The 19,432-nt window shown below is 40.0% G+C and overlaps 3 protein-coding genes across 3 annotated transcripts; 2 read left to right on the top strand and 1 right to left on the bottom strand.

The window, feature by feature from the left end:
• Positions 1 to 556: 556 nt before the first annotated feature.
• Positions 557 to 5,025, bottom strand: LOC113158196 (protein FAM104A). The gene is made up of 3 exons (XM_026353929.1): positions 3,929 to 5,025; positions 3,153 to 3,270; positions 557 to 2,802 (listed from the first exon to the last, which is right to left on the bottom strand). Exons 1-3 carry the CDS (start codon positions 3,943 to 3,945, stop codon positions 2,581 to 2,583), a joined length of 357 nt encoding a protein of 118 aa, XP_026209714.1. The 5' UTR covers positions 3,946 to 5,025; the 3' UTR covers positions 557 to 2,580.
• A 177-nt stretch (positions 5,026 to 5,202) lies between these two features.
• hid1a (HID1 domain containing a) lies at positions 5,203 to 12,796 on the top strand. The gene is made up of 19 exons (XM_026353917.1): positions 5,203 to 5,416; positions 6,045 to 6,194; positions 6,659 to 6,829; positions 7,330 to 7,449; positions 8,212 to 8,318; positions 8,433 to 8,549; positions 8,781 to 8,988; positions 9,083 to 9,139; positions 9,235 to 9,375; positions 9,469 to 9,559; positions 9,670 to 9,821; positions 9,927 to 10,005; positions 10,155 to 10,319; positions 10,415 to 10,642; positions 11,227 to 11,378; positions 11,458 to 11,544; positions 11,634 to 11,725; positions 11,845 to 12,003; positions 12,095 to 12,796. Exons 1-19 carry the CDS (start codon positions 5,351 to 5,353, stop codon positions 12,156 to 12,158), a joined length of 2,406 nt encoding a protein of 801 aa, XP_026209702.1. The 5' UTR covers positions 5,203 to 5,350; the 3' UTR covers positions 12,159 to 12,796.
• A 1,638-nt stretch (positions 12,797 to 14,434) lies between these two features.
• On the top strand, positions 14,435 to 18,275 carry amn (amnion associated transmembrane protein). The gene has a single exon (XM_026356055.1). The coding sequence runs from the start codon at positions 16,401 to 16,403 to the stop codon at positions 17,820 to 17,822; it is 1,422 nt and encodes a 473-aa protein (XP_026211840.1). The 5' UTR covers positions 14,435 to 16,400; the 3' UTR covers positions 17,823 to 18,275.
• The last annotated feature ends 1,157 nt before the right edge of the window (positions 18,276 to 19,432 follow it).

Below are 19,432 nucleotides of genomic sequence, written 5' to 3'. Positions count from 1 at the left end.
ATTCTGTCACAATGCAGAAAGATTGCTAATCCTGAATTATCATTGGCTCATTCGTCATCTCCAACTTGGTGGAGTTGAAGATGGAGTGGAGGGGAATCGGAGGAGGCAAGTAATGAGGACCCACAGTGGCCAGCAAGGTAACCGTGGTTACATGTGGTGCATTAATGTATGTAATCTGTTACTGTGTCTGTGACAAGACAAGGACATGTAGTGTGCTAATTAAAGAAACCTGTCACTGTTCCTCCTTTAGACACAGGTCATCTCTCATTAATGATGGTCTCAACACACAGGGAGTTATTCATTATTGGCTATTTGGGAGGGGGGGTATAGGAGAATACTTTTATTCACATACATACAATACATAGCATAGAGGCCAGAGAGGTCTTTACTGAAGCAGAAGAACAGACAGACCATCCCAGCATGGCCATGTTTGAGATTTATTACACAATTTTAAAAAATGCCTGGTGCAGAATCAGTTGTAACTAATAACCTACATAAAATAAAATGCATGCCGTAGAAGAAAAAAAGAATTTTATTTTGTTCAAAAACAATTTTTATTTTTCAAATGAGCAAATATTTACAAGAAAAGAGTCAATGGCAGAATAATGTAATGTGCATTACTAAATACAAAAAAATAAATTGATAATAATAACAATAATAATAATACACATCTTCAAAAAGCTTTCATTTCTGTTATTCCAGTCTTAAAATATAAAAAATAAAACTAAATCGCTGAGCTTTTTCCTGGGAAAAAGACTGAAATAAAACCAAATCCCACTTTAAAAGAAAAAGAGAAGAGATGTGCAGAGTTATGATCACAGCTTGCGCCTGAACGTTCAGTGCACAGTGACACTTATACAGCTTTGATCGAATAGTAGTGCACTGGCACAAAAGCTCGTCTGCAGTTCAAACAGCATCTTAGTGGCTCCAGAAATATTACAAACAATGCCTGAGGAATTTATTTTTGTTCCCAAAGGGTTGTACTGTAACACCCTCTGGACTGAAAGGACTATATTTCCCTAACACTTAAATTCCACATCAAACAACCCCCATATACAAGAAAAAAAAAAAAAAAAGAAAATTGTGAAGTGTAGAACACTGCAGCGCTTGTGGGTGTTACTATTATTTTTCTCTCTGTTATGAGGAAACAACACTGGTGATGTTTTGATTGATAATTTCTTTTAGGATCACAAAAAAAGAGGAAAATATTCTTTACTTCTTAAATTATCAGTTAATTTCAAAATAATCAAAACATGGTCAACAATTCTCCCATGTTTCCAACAGGGTATGGTTCTCATGACTGACATAATTTCACGTGTATTTTCATGATTAATAATGAAGATTGAGCATTCATTTATAGGCCACCAACATTATGCAATGTCTGCCTAATATTAGTTTGTATTAATGTTCACTGTATTGATTACCAAAGGCTGTCAACCAGCTCTTCCTATAGGGATTATATTGATATTATATGTACTTTTCCTTTTGTTATAATTGCATCAGTCTGTATTAACTGTGTGTTAAATTCTGATATCACATATGAACAGTGACATTTGGCAATGTTGCTGATTATAGATAGTTACTCCCAAGTCTACAGCATTATTAGCTAGTGATTATGGACAGGATGAGTTATGTTGTTGTTCACACAAACCATGGAATGATTTGTCTAGTCCATGATACCTGTGAACACCACTGCCAAGGCTGCACAATATTATGGTAATGAAACTATATTTCTCAAACGTTTATCTGCACCAAGAACTGGATGATTAAACTGAGACTGACTGAGATGATTTGAAGTAAGTGCAGATTATGGTAAGTTTTATGAAATTCTTCAAAAATGTGACGCACAAAAAAAAAAAAAAAAAAAAAAAAAGAAGAAGAAGAAGAACCACACTTATTTCATTGCCTGACTCTCTACTACATTTAACAGAAATTTAGTGACAAAAGTTTTAAATATTTAACTAAAATAAAAACAGAAAACGTTATTGCCTTGGCTAAACTAACACCCATGGCATCTATGGTCCCCTGTCTGAATATGAAAGCAGATGTGCAGTCAAAGACAAGTGCAAATCCTCCCTGAGACTGGTCCATGTACTTACATAGACATCAGATTCGACATAAAACAACCCACCTACCCTTCTAGGAGACTAAGACTAAACAGATCAGACTGACCTACCTAAATTAATGTGTTTGGTGCCATTTCTGCAGCTCAAGTCTCGCTGTCTTCAAAAATTCAAAGACAAAAAACAGGGATTCTTCATCACCAACAATAAAGCCTCGTAGACCAGTAGAAAATAAGACTGGTCAGAAGTCAAGTAGATCACAAATAATGTGTAAGTGGGCCACCGAGTTATTATTGCTAAAATGATTATCACCTTGATTTATTTGAATGATGAACACTCTATTCAGATACCTGACCAGGAGGTAGTCTCCAACCACACATACTGCATGTAGAGTTGTAGGATCTCACAGTAACTGAAGGTGGGAGGGGAAGAGCTGAGTGAAGTGATTCAGCTTGTGATTCTCTGACATGCTTCTGGGACTCAGTCCTCTAGTGGCTCATAAAGGGATATTAAGTCATCACGTGTCTCTAAGCTGACCTCGGTTCTGCAGACTCTGGAAGTGGGCCTCCTTCAGGATGCGGTTGATCTGCAGGTAGGACACCAGGTTTGTAGGGCCAGAGAGGTCTGAGAAATCACCAGAGCTGAGGGGACTGCAGGGGCCCACAACACACTGACTGCTACAGCTCCCAGCTGCATGCTCTGGACTGCTGATGCTGCTGCTGCTCTCACTGTTGGATGACTGAGATTTGAATGTCAACATTAGCAATGTGCTTTCTTGACAGGGATGGGTTTCAATAAACCTAATATGCAATAGCACTATGTCATGGTTGTGACATCTGAGATCCAACTGCAATCTTCATTAATAATGCTGATAACTAACCATTTCTGTGTGAGAACACATGAAAACAAAAAGCATCACAAAAAATAAGAAAACAATATATTTTAGTTGTTTTAGTTTGGACAAAATTAACCAAAATGCAGGTGTAAAAGCTGCTGCAACTAAAAAGTTAATTTAAGACAACGTCTTAGCCACTTTCAGTAAATTTATTCCAGTATTAAGATTTAATTTCTATTGATACTTGTTTGTACCTCAGAGTCCCACGCATCACGGCCCGGTACAGGAGAGAGTGGATGAGCTCTGCTCTGCCTTTTGGCTTGGGGTACAAGGTGGCCACTCTCCTCATTACCACCACTGCGCTGGCGTTTCCTTTTTGGGGACAAGTACATACTGTATAGGTGTGTCGATATATATATATATATATATATATATATATATATATATATATATATATATATATATATATATATAGACATCTAAAACACATAAACACTTAACTGAGAGGTAAATTGGTATATCAAGCTACAACAAATGCAATCTAATACAAATGGTCCTGCAAAAAAAAAAGCCAACTTTAGCAAGGTAAAAAATAGTTAGAAACACCTAAATGGTTTGAACAAAACTGGGGCCATTAGGATGTCTGGGTTGGGCAACTCATGTGCTGGTCACACAGTAGCCTGACCGATATTTTAAACAATAAAAGCAGAATGAAGCTGTTGAGCTGCTGCTGATGTGTCCAAAACAAGCTAGCTGTATTTCTAATGATCAATCAAACCGACTAGAACAAGTAAAATAAAGCTAAATATACAACCATTAAAGTCACGGAATTTCACCGTTGGTTTGAGCAATGCATGGTCAACGACTGTTCGTACTTGTAAATGCTGATGTTTTTTAAGTATTACCTTATGTACTTATCTAATCGACCGTGTTTAAAACCGGTGCTGCAAACGACAAACGGAGGCCACACTAACGTTACTCCTCCATTATATTTATTCAGTTAAGAGTTACCACGCTACATGAAGCTCACCTGTTTTCAGTCAACATATGATGATAGTGAATCAGCCTCTTCTCGAGGTTTCTTTATATTCCTCTTGACCAGACTGGAGAACCCGGCTGGTTGACGACTTGCTAGCTTGTTTCCCCCTTAGTCGATGTCCAAACACCTGAGTTAGCAAACCGATCTAGCCTGGTTAGCTAACTAGCTAATTATGCTGAAGAGTATTGTGATGCCATTTAACATTTTGGCAATACTGAAATACCAACCAGTTTAATTGAATAACTACACCAGTTAGCTAGCATTAATTGGCAATTATACTGTAAAAAAGGTGGAGCGTTAACAAGCTAGCCGGTTAACAAGCCAGTCACAAATGCTTTATCATTAGTTACAAGCTAGCGCAAAGTCACCGTTAGCAACGCTTAGCTGGCGCTTTTAATTAACTAAATGTGGCACACGTCGCATAAAAGTCTCGTTTCTTTTTTACAATACTAACAATATTTGCAACGGAACCCAAGTAATATTAACCTACATCGATTCTAACTCAAAGCAGCTACTGTTAGCAACAATAGCCCCAACTACAACCACAGACAACGGCAGCAGTTCTGTTTACATGGTACTGCGGCTGCGCACGCCCCAGCAATGGTCACTTCAAGGGCTGTCGGGAAATAGTATTACGTAACACATGTCGGAAAAAACTACTGTTTTATTTTTTATTTTTTTGCAGTATCACAACTGTACATTGTTGTGAGCCCAATATTCACGATGGTAATCACTGCAACTAAAGTGATGTTGTCTAAAAGCCTTTGTAGGTTACATTCAACTTTGTTACAAAGAGAGCCGGTAGGAATCTGGAATTGACATATAGCTCGTAAAAGCATCCTGAAATAAGCTCGAGAGGCGCAGTTAAAAACAACAAATAAATATTTTCAGCTGTTATTTACTTTTAGTTAAACACCATTTTTGTAAATACTGACTAAATTGAAAAGGATTTAAATATTTGCATGTGGCCACGTTTTATCACCGACAGATGTCGTTGTTTACAATAGAATAGTGACATTCGACCAATGTAGCTGAACGTAATTGTTGCTTTCAGCGTTAAAATACTAATACATATATAAAAGAGTGTTTCTTTATTAGAAACAGATCTACAATGTAGCATACAGTAAATGTCCCATAAAACAATTATATATATTCTATACGCATATAACTATATTTTTAAAAGAAGGTTAAAAAAATACATAAATGTACTTTTATAGTTACACTGCTGGAAACACAACATCCAATCTGTTTAAATGGTTATCTTTACAACCCGGAAATCATTCCCTGTAGTGCAGCCTGTCCAGCAAGCCAATAGAAAAAAAAAGAAAACACGCCTCCACTTAAGGGAGGGATTGAGATTGTCAGGGATCCTCAGCGGCAGCGCTCCTGTTAGAATAAAGCGAAATAACCACAATGGGCAGCACCGATTCAAAACTGAACTTCAGGAAAGCGGTGATTCAGCTGACAACCAAAACACAGGTACATTAGTCCAAATCATGGAAGGAAGGATTATATGGAGAGTGCCGACGATCGCACCGTAGAGCATCACCGAGGAGATGAGATAATGTGATGATGTGACAGCAAAACAGTCTCATGTCACATACATCCGTTTAAATTCACCTATTTATTTTTGTATAATTGAAATGTTCTTATTGTCGATGTCAAAGACTGCATGCCCGGAACTTCAAATATGTCGTATTTATTATACACTCTTGTATTAACGATCGATTCTGGCGGATGGTTGAATTGCCACAAACCCTCATCCTGCTGTACAGATTTGTTTTGGACGATAAGATAAATAATGGCGTAGCTAAAAGGAAGCTGATGACGTAGATCTGGAAATGACCACGTTTGCAGATGCGGCAGGTGCACTGTGTTTAGTTCAATGTGCCAGATGATCCTTTCTCGTCGTTGCTAGACGTTTTGTTTACATGGCAGGCTGTGCATGAGCTCTAAAATACAATGTTTAAACCATATATACATTATAATGAAAGGGCTTTTACATCCACATTGACAATACACATCAACTGTGCCCATTGTATTTACAATCAAATGCTCAGTTTGGCTCAGACATATGGGAACTGAAGTGTAAACTTACTCTCTACAGCCAGTGGAAGCCACAGATGATGCCTTCTGGGACCAGTTCTGGGCAGACACCACCACCACGGTGCAGGATGTTTTTGCACTGGTGCCAGCTGCAGAGATAAGAGCTGTTCGAGAGGAATCTCCCTCAAATTTAGCCACCCTGTGTTACAAGGTAGGACTGGATATCGAACACCTGTGCACATGTGCATGAAACGTTTGTGGTGCAGGAGATTAGACTGCATGGGGACAGTTACTCACATTGAAGCTGCTTCATGGAATAATGTTGTTTAAAAACAATGCAGGCAGGCGTCTGTCATCAACAGCACTGCCTCGTGCTCTCAAATGTAGGAATCAGTGAGTCACCTCCCCTTCCTTTCCCCTTCGCTTCCCGTCTCTTGCTCCCACTTTCCGTTTGAAGCTGCCTATCAGAGACATAACAGAACTACCTAATTAAAAGGAAGAGGAGGAGACGAGAGCCCTTGAAGCTGAGCTGATGCATCCTGTTGATTAGTTCTTTATAATGAATAATTTTCCTTAAAGGGCCAAAACAGCAACACGTGTGTAGGTCCATGTCGTGTGCAAAATATTTTACCTGTCTTTTCATGTGCCCATGGGCTTAATTTACTGATTCCTCAGGCTGTCGAGAAGCTTGTCCAGGGGGCAGAGTCTGGATGCTCCACAGAGAAGGAGAAGCAGGTGATCCTGAACTGCACTCGCATCCTGACCCGCATCCTTCCTTACATATTTGAGGACCAGGACTGGAGAGGATTCTTCTGGTCAACGGTGCCTGGCGCTGGTCGGTCCGGGGTGAGCGGGCACAGCATAAGGAACATTAGAATACACATTACCATCAGAAGAGGGCTTTGAAATACTATAAACACTGATTATTAGGCATTGGTGCTGCCATTTGCTTACTTATTGCTTTCTACAAAAGCTTTTGATTTGTAACTAAATGTTGGAGGAATTAATCAGTCAGTTGATCTATTAAATTGATTTCCTCATTCCAGGTGAAATGAGTTGTATTTTCCTTTTTCTAAGTTAAGGCTGCCAGGTCATTTCACCTCTACTCAACTTTGTTCTTGAACTCCTTTCCAGTTGACTATTTATATATATATATATATATATATATATATACATATATTTTAATCAATGCTTTAACATCTGGATCTAGTCTAGAAAGAAAAGTCTTTCTTTCTTTAAACTTTATTCAGTCATTAAATCTCACTGTGATCAAAGATCTATTTTGCTCAATCACACATATACAAGTTGCATATACATTATAACAATCTAATTATAAAACATTCTAGACTGATGAGTTGGATGACGACGACGATGGAGCTCGACCGCTGGCCGAGTCGCTGCTCTTGGCTATTGCTGACCTGCTCTTTTGCCCCGACTTCACCGTGCACAGCCACAAGAAAGGCCCTGTGAGTACCCAGTGTTGTCATATTGTACGGTGTCATGAATGTGTCCTAGCTTCAGAATCCAGCAACAGTTAGTATTTATGACATTTTATGACAATAGTGTCACATTTTGCTTTGCAACATCCTTCTTCACGTGTGTGTGTGAAGGTTAGCAGCTGAGCGCTGTTTTCTTCCTCGTCTACTAACCTGTCACTCAAGTTTGTCGTAGAAAACAAAGAGATCATAGTAGATGATACGCTGGCAGTCTCACCAGGAAGAATTCCTCGTCTCTCAGGAGTAATGAGGGAATTGTTGCGTGTGAAACTACATGGCTGCTGCTTACAATGAATGCTCTTTAGTGGTTTGACATTAAACAACAGCATACCTTATTTCCCCATCATTTTACTGTTTCTGCCATTAACAGTACCATGAAAAATGGGGTTAAATACAGTTCAACTCTTTGAGAGATTTAATAAAAAGTTTAGCATTCTTCAATATAAATGACAAAATTGGTCATTTGGTTAATAAAACTAACTGATAGTGCCAAAACAAGAATTGAGTGGAATAATAAGACCTTGCAGGTTGTGCTGTTAGAAGGAGCCTTTGACTTTCATTCTGGGAACAAATGTACACACTCATTTTCTTTCCATACTGGACACATCAAGAAGTGTTTCATTTTAGAAAGCACCCTTATATTTAGGTTTACAGACAGTGATTTACCGTTTCTGAGGAATCATGATTTAGCAAAAATAATTCAACCTTGATCATTTTTGTTGCACCCTCTAGGACTCGGTAGAGAACATACAGTCCATAGACAGCTGTGAATATATCTGGGAGGCCGGAGTGGGCTTTGCACAGTCACCCCCTCTCAACTATATCCATGACCTGAACAGGTGAGTCAGCCCTTTGTGGTGTTGTTCCTGACAACAGCTTAGTGTTGGATTGTCTCTTTTTTGTTGTTGTTGTTGTTTTCTGTCTCACTGTGTTTTGTCTCTGATCTGCTTCAGGACAGAGCTGCTGAGATTGTTACTGACCTGCTTCTCTGAGGCTATGTACCTGCCCCCGTCATCGGACAACAGCGTCCTTAACCCCTGGGTGACCTTCTTCTGCTCCACAGAAAACAGGTAATGGATAAATGTGGGCACATCCATGCGTGCAGGGTCAAACAAATGTGACAATCTGCATCTGTCCAACTGTCAAGAGAATTTTTATCAAAGTTTTGTAACATAGCTTGTCAAGTGCAAGTTTTTCAACTGGCTTCATCACTGGGGGAATTTACTAAGTTACTACAGCTCCTGGCTCATTGTTCATAGTTCCTAGTACACATAAAGATGATTTATTGTCTTTCTCCCCAGACATGCTCTGCCTCTGTTCACCTCTCTGTTGAATGTGGTATGTGCCTACGATCCAGTGGGCTACGGCATCCCATACAACCACCTGCTCTTTGCTGACTACCGGGAGCAACTGGTGGAGCAGGCTGTGCAGATCCTCATTGTGACACTGGAGCATGACGGTGGGGTTCTCCATCACCCTGCTTCCCCATCGAGCATTGAGGAACAAGAGGTACAGTATGACATCATGAGCACGGGAAACAAATCTGATTGCAGCGTGACATGTGCTTAATGTTATTCAAATAAATCTCTGTATCTTTGTACAGTCCGCAGGCCCAGAAAACCTGTTTGTGAATTATTTGTCCAGAATTCACAGAGAGGAGGTATTTATTTTCATATGTTTATATCCAGATGATTTTCCTTGGAGAGATCGCTTGTTCAGTATGGTTCAGAGCTTATCGTATTCTTCTGTTGGCAGGATTTTGACTTTGTATTGAAGGGCCTGGCTCGTCTGCTGACCAACCCCTTGACTCAAACTTACTTACCTAACTCCACAAAGAAGATCCAGTTCCACCAGGAGCTTCTGGTGCTTTTCTGGAAGCTTTGCGACTTCAATAAGGTTTGAGGGAACTATGCCGAAGAGTGTGTCATTTCTTACTTTGTTCACATCACAAACTCGAGGTGATTGTTCTGTGTTGTGTTCCTGTGGCAGAAATTCCTGTTTTTCGTCCTGAAGAGCAGCGACGTCCTGGATATTCTGGTTCCGATACTGTACTATCTAAACGATGCCAGAGCTGACCAGTGTGAGTCTCATCTCGCTGTTATCATCTTATTTGCACCCAACATGCCTATACTTAAACTTCTCACACGCATATTTTTTTCTCTCTCTGACGTGTTTTATCCTCGGCTGTAGCTCGTGTTGGACTAATGCACATAGGCGTGTTCATTTTGCTGCTGCTGAGCGGGGAGAGAAACTTTGGTGTGCGCTTGAATAAGCCCTACTCCATCCATGTGCCTATGGACATCCCAGTGTTCACAGGGACTCATGCTGACCTACTTATAGTGGTGAGACACCTGCTGCATTATATGACCAGGAATGCTAATGTTCTTTATTGCTCATTAACTAAAAACATGTCAGTGCTCACAGCTGCCACTCTGTTTGTTTTTTAGGTGTTTCACAAGATTATCACCACAGGCCACCAGCGTCTCCAGCCTCTGTTTGACTGTTTGCTCACCATTGTTGTCAATGGTGAATTACTGCTGGCCTATACACACATTTTCTTTACAACATCAACAGCTGAAACGTTTTTGGATAAAAAGTTTAACATAAAGAGTTAAAAAGAACAAAACTCTTGTTCTTTTCATATAGTCACACGTTTGTTTCTGCTTGTTCTACAGTGTCTCCCTACTTGAAGAGCTTGTCTATGGTGGCAGCCAATAAACTACTCCACCTGCTGGAGGCCTTCTCCACAAGCTGGTTCCTGTTCTCTGTAGCCCAGAACCATCACCTCGTGTTCTTCCTTCTTGAGGCTTTCAACAATATCATCCAGTACCAGTTTGACGGTGAGAGAGATAGCTGGCTGTTGTAAACGTCGGGGTGTTAGAAATGACACGTTTGTTTCTATAAGTCTGGCCCCCCTTCTCTCTCTCACACCCAGGAAACTGTAACCTCGTGTATGCCATCATACGCAAACGTAACGTATTCCACCAGCTGGCCAACCTGCCTTCCGATCCAGCTTCAATTCAAAAGGCTTTGCAGAGGAAGAGGAAGTCACCAGACGTCATCTCCCGCACCAGTTCCCAAGAGACTGTATCCATGGAGGGATCTCACCCTGCTGTGCCAGCAGAACCTGGTACACTTAAGGCCAGTTTGGTCGCTATGCCAGGTATTGACTCTGTATCTTATTTGGATGTTAAGGATTGAGTGTTACAATGTTCAACTAAGAGGATTGAATTATTTAAATATTGGGACATTTGTTTTTTTGAATAATTTTGGAGTTTACCAGAGATAAAGGTTTGGTGATGTATGAATATGTCTGCATTTCAAACATATTTTAAAAATACCAGTTTATGTCTATTTACTAAATAATCTACTTTAAAGGTGTGTGGCAAAAGTACAGACACTTCTACAAATCAATGCATGAACTGAACCGCAGCGTGAAGTGAAGCATGCATAACGTTAAACCCACAGAGGAAATGCAATGTTTTGTTGATGGCCGTAGTCATGATCTGAAACAGGTAGTTTATGCAAGGAACCCAACCAACGTCCCTGAGTTGAAACTGCTGTGTAAAGACAGCCATTCAGGCCGATGTCCACAACTGCTAAACTATTAGAGCAAATGTTTACAGTAGGTGAAGTTATTGTTGGAAAAGGGCTCACGCCAGTTACTGAAGACACAAGTTGATATGCTTTTACCGCACACAAATATTGATGACTGCATACTTTTCTACGGTGCCTGGATTTTTGCAGGTATTGATAAACTGACTGAGAAGTCACAGGTATCAGAAGATGGTACCATGGTATCCATCCCAAAGACAGAGTCTCCGCCTACGGTCCAATCAGACCAAAGTGCAGTCGCTGGGACGAGTGACACAGAGTCAAACTCAGGCAAAGACAATGAAGTAAGTGTGTGTGTGTCTGTGTGCATGTGTTTGTTTAAACAGTATGCATATTAATACATCTATTTCTTTGTATTATCAGGATGTTTTCTATACAGAGGCAGAAATGGAGAGGAGACGTTTGTCAAGTGCATCGTCAACATCGTTTTGGACTCCTACACCAGAATGGGTTGGTAACATATTTTTCTCTTACCTTATTACCTTACCTTAGAGATATTTTATATTTTGCAAATAACAGATCTTCGGCTTTTGTCCAAGGTCCTCTCCTGGAAGTGTAAGCTACCCCTGCAGACTATCATGCGTCTTCTACAAGTGCTAGTTCCCCAAGTGGAGAAGATCTGCATCGACAAGTATGTGCACACTTCTAACCTGTCAATAGCCAACATGCACTGTAAAAGTCATATATTGGCTGAAGTTTGTTTGAAATATTAGCCGATTTTTTTAAAGTGTGCTCACATGTTTACTGCAGGGGCCTGACAGATGAATCAGAGATCCTGAAGTTTCTCCAGCATGGAACATTAGTGGGCTTGCTGCCAGTTCCTCATCCCATCCTCATCAGAAAGTATCAGGCCAACGCAGGCACGGCCATGTGGTTTCGCACCTACATGTGGGGTGTTGTCTATTTGCGGTGAGTCAACCTTAAGAACTGAACATTATGGAAATAGGCATCTTTCCATACTGACTGAAAGTAACATCTTATTCTGTTCTTGTTTTTTTAGCAATGTGGACCCTCCTATCTGGTATGACACTGATGTTCATCTTTTTGAGATACAGAGGATGTAAACAGAAGTCTTTTTCGACTATAGGCACTGGACTGCTCCCCTTTAGGGTTCCTCTCCTTCAGCATCTGCTAATTTCCAGTAACCCTCACTGTGTTTAATCTGCCCCTGTGATCATCATTATCATCATTAACACTTTGCCCTTGATTATTTGGGTAGAAGAGTCATTCAGATATGACAGGTATGGTTACTCCCCAGTCAAAGATGGGAAAATATTTATTATAAACACTTGTGTTTCTTTAGACCTCAAGACCACAGAATGTCTGCCAAAGCATTGAGATGACTAGTGTTTGGAGAGATTAAATATTGTTTTCCTAACAAAGTTGTTATAGAGGATATGGTGCTGTCAGAGGGCTTGTGACATATCTCAGATGGCACAAAACTGGTGTTTCATGTTATCTGTCATATTTGCCATGCTTTAAAGTGAACGTGCACTCTATTATTTGTCTGTTATTATGGTTGTAGTTTATGTGACAATGTAAAAATCTCATACAGGACTTTGGAGAAAATAATACAGATTGTGTGTTTTTATGTTTATGACCAGGTTTATGTTTTGATGTGGCTGACTATGCTCACTATGCTCGATGTTGTAAATTGTATTTTCCTTAAAATATCCTGGAAATATATATTGATATGTGTGAATTCCGTGTTGTGCCTCAATTGGAGATCTCAGATGAAGTAAATGAGTAACAGTAAATACTCACACACTACTTAAACACTGTAAGACTATGTGGACAATATTACAGTTTTCACCATTTCCACATACTGGGTGTAGCTGGGCTGCAAAAAGGCTGCATCAGTGAAAACTGGCCACTAGATGGCACCGTGCTCCTCTCCAGGGATCAATCTCTAAACCACTCCTTCAAAATCTGCTCACAAATCTCCAAAGCCGTGAAGAACCCTGCTATTTCTGTATGTGTGTAGTTATATCATAAGCTGCTGACAAGTCAGTACAATCAGGTTCCGTGTGGCTCCTGTTGACTTTACAGCCACATTAGTGAAAAAACTGATGATAAACTTTCCCTAGCAAGGACTTTGCCAGCAGCCCCATGTGCAGGCTGTGAGGGGGTTTTTTTCTCTCATGTATGCTCCCCACGATCCTGTAAACAATGCAGCCAGTTATAGTAGGGATGGACATCGCATCTCATATCCTTCAAATGGAATTTACCATTGTGGTGGTTTTGATCCTCCACAAGCAGTCCCAGATTTTTGCTTATCAAGTAGGCCATGGTGGAAGCTAAGAACAACAACAACAGGGAAGGGAACTGCAACACCTGATTAACAGTGAAAGCATCCCATATGGCTGCACTCTGAAGAGAACAAACAAACAACTGTTAATACAAACCACTTGTTTTTTCTATGCTGAGTGTACCTTGCAAAACTGTACTGAAAGTTTCTGCACCTAGGGGCCACACAGGCCCAACATGTCTGTTTTTACACAAGACTCATTGGTTCTTTTAAGAGGTGACAATTCAGGGGTTTCCATACTATATAAACGTGCAAAAAATATTATGTAGAAGCAATGAAGGTAGTGGGGAGAAGGGCTGCTCCTTCACAGGCACAGAGGACAGAATGCAGCAGGCAGCTACCTGGAAATGAATATATAACGCCTTACAACTCTGTACTGTTATACATGAAATCTGTCTTAGGTATTCTAGGCAATGTGGCAAATTAAAATGGTAGTCAAAAATCAGATGCAGCGCTACAGTAGAGGTTGTTTCTGCAGCAGAAAGACTGCTTTGGCTTTACTAGCGCATTGAGAGGAGTGGATGGACATGCTGAGCAGCCCTCACCGGCATCACTTAACGCTGGTGAGGGACACATTACTTCATAACTGAGATCAAATGTATCAATTGCTACAAATGCACTTTTCAGATATAAAAATTAGTGTTTTTACATGTTTACACATGTTAAGCCGTACACTGCTGTACACTTATGTTTCTGCCAAGAAACTTCACCAGCATCATAGGGCAAATAGTTGTTAAAGGCCTGTTGACTAAAGGCTTCAAGTTATGTCACCTCGGGTGGAGTGCACTGGGTGGATGTGAAATTGTAATTTTCTTGGAGATCATATGAGCTGTTGTGTTATGTGCTTTAATTGTCTTAGGAACGGCACTGCCGATTCGAATGGAATGTGAAGGTTACAAAAGATCACCTGTTTGCATTGGTCGCACGTGATATTATTTAATCAAGAATCCAATCTACAAACAGGGTCTTGTGATGATGTGACACAGTGGAACATTTTTATTTTAGAGGTGTGTCTCAGTGTGCAACAGCTAGGAATGTTTAAAACAATTGCAGCATTATCAATGCTGTAGTCACCAGTTAATGCTGCTACTGTTATGTTGCTAAGTATGCTGCTTTGTTTGTGAACACATCATTACCCAGTGCTGAAAATAGTTGGCAGCTTGATCTCTGATCATTGGTGCTGCCAGAAATTCTGAAAACATCACATATCATGTCAATTAAGTCGCTTTCTAACTTCTGCTCAATGTCCCAACATGGAAGTAGCACTTGGAAATAGCACTGAGCACTTTATTTTAAAACTTTAATTTAAAATGCAAAATGAATGTGTCAAAGAATAGGAGAACATTCCTATGGAGACTCAGTATTAATCTTAAATAATGCTGAAATAGAGTATTAGTCTTTGGTGTCAGAAATTCAATGTCCAGTGATTTCATAGACAACATTACAGTACACCCAGTACTACAAATAATTGTCAGCGTGATTTCTGTTCAGCTTTCCTGGATGCAATGGTGGTGCCATGAAATCCAAAAGCAAAATACCATGGTAAGCTGCTTTCTACCGTCTCCTCAATGTCCTACTAACATAGTACTGCTACTGCATAATGCTGCTGTCTTGGAAATCTTTCGCAGCTGATGAAGAATGAGATCAATTGTAGTTTTGCAATACTGAAACAAATATCGAATTAAATGCACCTAGACATTTATGTACAAAAATGGTTTTAGGACCACAGAAATGAAAACGTCTGCTGAGATAGTGCAGTTAATATTTGATGTACCGAAGAATGGGTATTCATGTTAAATGATGCTTTGACTCATGTGAGCCTGAAGAGTGTTAACATGATATTCTGTCATTAATCAAACATCCATTGATTTCATAGACACCATCACAGTGAACCTGGTAGTACAGATAGCTGTCAGCAGGATCTCTGTTCAGCTTCTCTAGATTCAGTGGTGGCACCATGAAATAAACAAACTAAACTGCTTTCTACCCTTTCTTCAAAATCCTACTAACATTCAGTTTGTTTGCCAACAAGACAAAAACTATAGAGAATCTGACCATTTTATTAGTTGTATTACCAACAACTACACCCACATAACTACAGTGTGGTTGTGAGAGTGCAGGCAAGCCTAGATTTTCACCATGTGAGCACCCTCTCAGTAACTGGTGTTTCACTGAATTGGGCCCATAACACAAGGAACCTTTATTGTGATGACACCCTAATGTGTTCCAGCATCCCAGAACCACCACCCTCTTCACTCGCAACCACATATTCCCAAGAACGCTGGAGCCATTAGTATCTACTTTGTCTTGATAAACTATGAAACGAACCAGTCAGACCTACTGTTACAGTAATTAATATAAAAGTGACAAAAAATATATAAAAATTACTAAACCAAACACATTATTTTGTCTTTTTAAGCAACCAGTATCCTTAAAAATCACCCAGCCTGGTCAAAGATCTTCTAAAACATTATGTTAGCTAGCAAATGCCCCTGTCAGTCAGTAAGCAGGGCTCAAGCCTATTCAATAGGTTGAATATTTTTTTAAGGTGTCAGTGCACAATGAATGTTACCTATCTTTGCTCCAGTCACACTCCCTTACTCTTTTCAACAGCTGTTCACAATACATATTAAAGTATATGCATCTCAACAAATAAATGTAGTAAACATTTTAAGAGCAAAGTAATAAATCCTGTGCCCACTCAGCAAAAACCCAATGCATGTGAATCAACAAACACAAATAAAATAACAAATACATGTAACTGTGCTCTCAGAATTTACATCTTCATCATATTTATTTACTGTAGATCATGATTATGCCTTAAAGCAGACCTGTCCTGGCAGAATATGTAAATCTTTTACAGGTCACCTGCTTGAACAGGTTGATGTGGTTCAGAGCTCATCAACTTTACAAGTAAGCTGTGTGCTCTCATGTGTTAGTCACAAGGTTGGAAACAAAGGTCACCTAACATTCTCATAGTCTCTCACAAAAATTCAGGATGCTGAAAACACCAGACATGCTCCTTCTCCTCTGCCTTGTTGGGGCAGCAAGTGCCCTGTACAAACAATGGATTCCTGACACCAACTATGAGAGTAAGACCAACTGGGACAAAGGAGCTGTTCCATGTGGCAACGACATCATTCAATTTTCAGCCCAAAGGCAAGTGTCCGTGTTTGTGGACTCCACACATAATGTGCGGGAGATGAAGATGCCAGTTAATGGAGAGTTCATCCTGAGTTCAGGATCTGGATTTTATGTTTCGGAAGGACAAGAACCAGGTTGTGGACAAGGTGTTGTGGCCCAATTCAGTGCTTCTGATTCTCTGCAGTGGTTTGATCCAGCTCTGTGGCAGACGGCTGCAACTCTGGATGACCTGCAGCGTGGAAACTTCTTCTTCTCAGTCCACGAGGAGAGTGTCCCATGCCATTATGATGATGTGGTATTCAAAGCCAACTCCTCCTTCAGAGTGGACACCAGCGCCAGTGAGTCTAGCATTCCTGTAAAATCTGTGTCTGTGCTGGGGAAGACGTTTGAAAAAAAATCTGACTTCATCCAGTATCTCAGCTCACGCTCAGGTCAGCTGCAGTTTCACGGATCCTCCGCTGTCACTGTTGGGAACCCAGGCTGTGAGGATCCATCTGGCTGTGACTGTGGGAATTCTGTAGACCATCAGCGGATCTGTAGTGCTGTAACATGTACGTCTCTGAGCTGTAAGAAGCCTCTCCTCCCCGTGGGGCACTGCTGCAAGGTTTGTGGTGCCATTGTCACCATCCATTATACCTCTGGTTTCAACCTGAAAACATATGAGCAACGAATCCATCAGCTCTTTCTGGTCCTGCCAAAATACAAATCCATCCAGTTGGGCATGTCTAAAGTCTTCAAGTCACAAAGGTTGATGGGGATCATCCCTTTTGGTACCTCACCTGAGATTCAAGTGGTTATTTTAGATGGAGAGAAAGGGACACAGTCAGGCGCTCTAGCCAAAGACATACTGAATGACGTTCAAGTCCATGGCTCTAGCTTTGGAATCAGCGGGGCTGAATTTCAGACATCCTCTGGCAGCAGCAGCACTCAGTGTGAAAACTGTCCTGGGATGGTGACTGGAGTTGTGTTAGGAGTTTTAGTTTTGATTACACTCATTGTCACCGTGGCTGTCCTGATTCGTAAGGGAATTGTTAAAATGCCATCAGTGCCTTCAATGCCATCTTTTAGCAGCCTGAAGAGAAACAGTGATATCGGAGAACTTGGTGGACCTCTTGACCATGGCTTTGATAACCCCATGTTTGACCAGCCCAGCATGATGCCTAAAATTCCTAGTCTGTATGAGACTGGAGCTAATGACTCAATCTCCATGACTCAGACAGGTGTGTACTTTGTAAATCCAGCTTATGATGAGAATGAAACCGACTTTAGTACCTAAGACTGGCTGATTGATTGCTGTAAAACCTTTGGTACAGTATGTGAACATACCTTTGCATTACGTTGATGATTTTTACACACCCTTCATAGAGAATAAATCATCTAACAGTTTATAATAATTCAGCATGGTAAATAAACATAAAAATGCTGATGGACACTGAAACCTTTAATAACCAAACTTTTAAGTCAAATAAAAACAAATTACTGGCAGAGAGTTGTGTACCTTTTCCTCATACGTATCACATTCGAGAGCAGTAAAGCTGCAATAAAGACTGCAATAAATTCCTAGCACACCTGTTGCTGCACAGATTTTTTATGCTTATGTTGCACAGTTAGTGCTAGATGTTGGTAAATTTTACCTTCAGTGACATTTACAGTATGTGAAAAATCCTGCATATGCACCTATTTTATGTACTTTGTTGTGTAACCCTAATAAACATTTTGAATGCCCTGACTTTTCTTTTACAAGCTCACAGTGATGGTAACTGGGAGTTAGTAACAAGCATTGTTTTGCATTAACCAAAGAAACTACATTTTATTTCGTTGAGAGCCTGGGAGTAACATATCAGGACTCTGTGAAATCAAACTTGGGGCAGCCTCATAAGAACAATTACACCCTGGGAAGACAGAGCTGATTACTTTTCCTATCAGAGTTGAATAATCTTCAAAATTCTTCATTAGAAATTTTAGCACTGAGCAAGGTTTCTGTAGGAAAAAACATTTCATTACTAATATTAAATGTTGTGTGTGACAACACAGTATAATCAGGATGGTGAGCGACATACTTCAGAATAGCGATGATCGGAACACAATATAATAAATTTACAGGTGTAGTGATAAGAAGGTTATCTTACCGTGATTTACTGATATTTGGGATGAGTTTATGATGTCGAGGAGTTAAACTGAGTAGGATGTGATTTACAACTACAGTTGAATAGCAGTCTAGACCAGACAGTCACAGTCCCATGACTGGAAAGAGATAAACTGGATCCGATTGTACAGAAAGATTAGTAGTTAGTGACAATCTGTCAGGATATCTGAAGCTTCATGAAATATTATCTATGTCATGGTGACAAAGGCATTTTGCAGACTGACAAGTGCAAATTCAATGTTTGGGGAGAGGTAAATTAAACATAACGATATACAATTACCATTGTTATAAATCATACTCAATTTGTCCCTATAAGATAAGAAATTCAATACATCCATCACTACTTGAACAAAAAGAGGTTACATGGTCCATGTGATTCATGTGCACAGGGGGCAGACGTCCATCTGCCACTGCCATCTTGAACTCTAGAGTACCTCAAGAACAAGGAAAGCAGAAGTAACATATCAAATATTTGTGTTAAATAACATGCAACTTATCATCTGATGCAGAACCTGAAACACACAGCTCTGATGAATGATGAAATACCTGATCTGTGTAAACTGTCAACACATCAGATGACAAAGATAAAGTCTCAGTCTCGAGGAACGTCCTGTACCAATCGCACATCATATGATACATTTGACCAAAATGGGTTCACACAGAGGCCATGACATTTCTCCAACTAATTGCTAAATGCTTTAAAATCTTCATTCATTTTTGTACCTGCAGGGAGTCAATGG

Source organism: Anabas testudineus, chromosome 8 (genome assembly GCF_900324465.2).
Source record: "Anabas testudineus chromosome 8, fAnaTes1.2, whole genome shotgun sequence".
NCBI classification, from domain to species: Eukaryota; Metazoa; Chordata; class Actinopteri; order Anabantiformes; family Anabantidae; genus Anabas; species Anabas testudineus.
The sequence above is the reverse complement of the archived record's forward strand: the minus strand, read 5'-3'. Positions and strand labels throughout refer to the sequence as shown.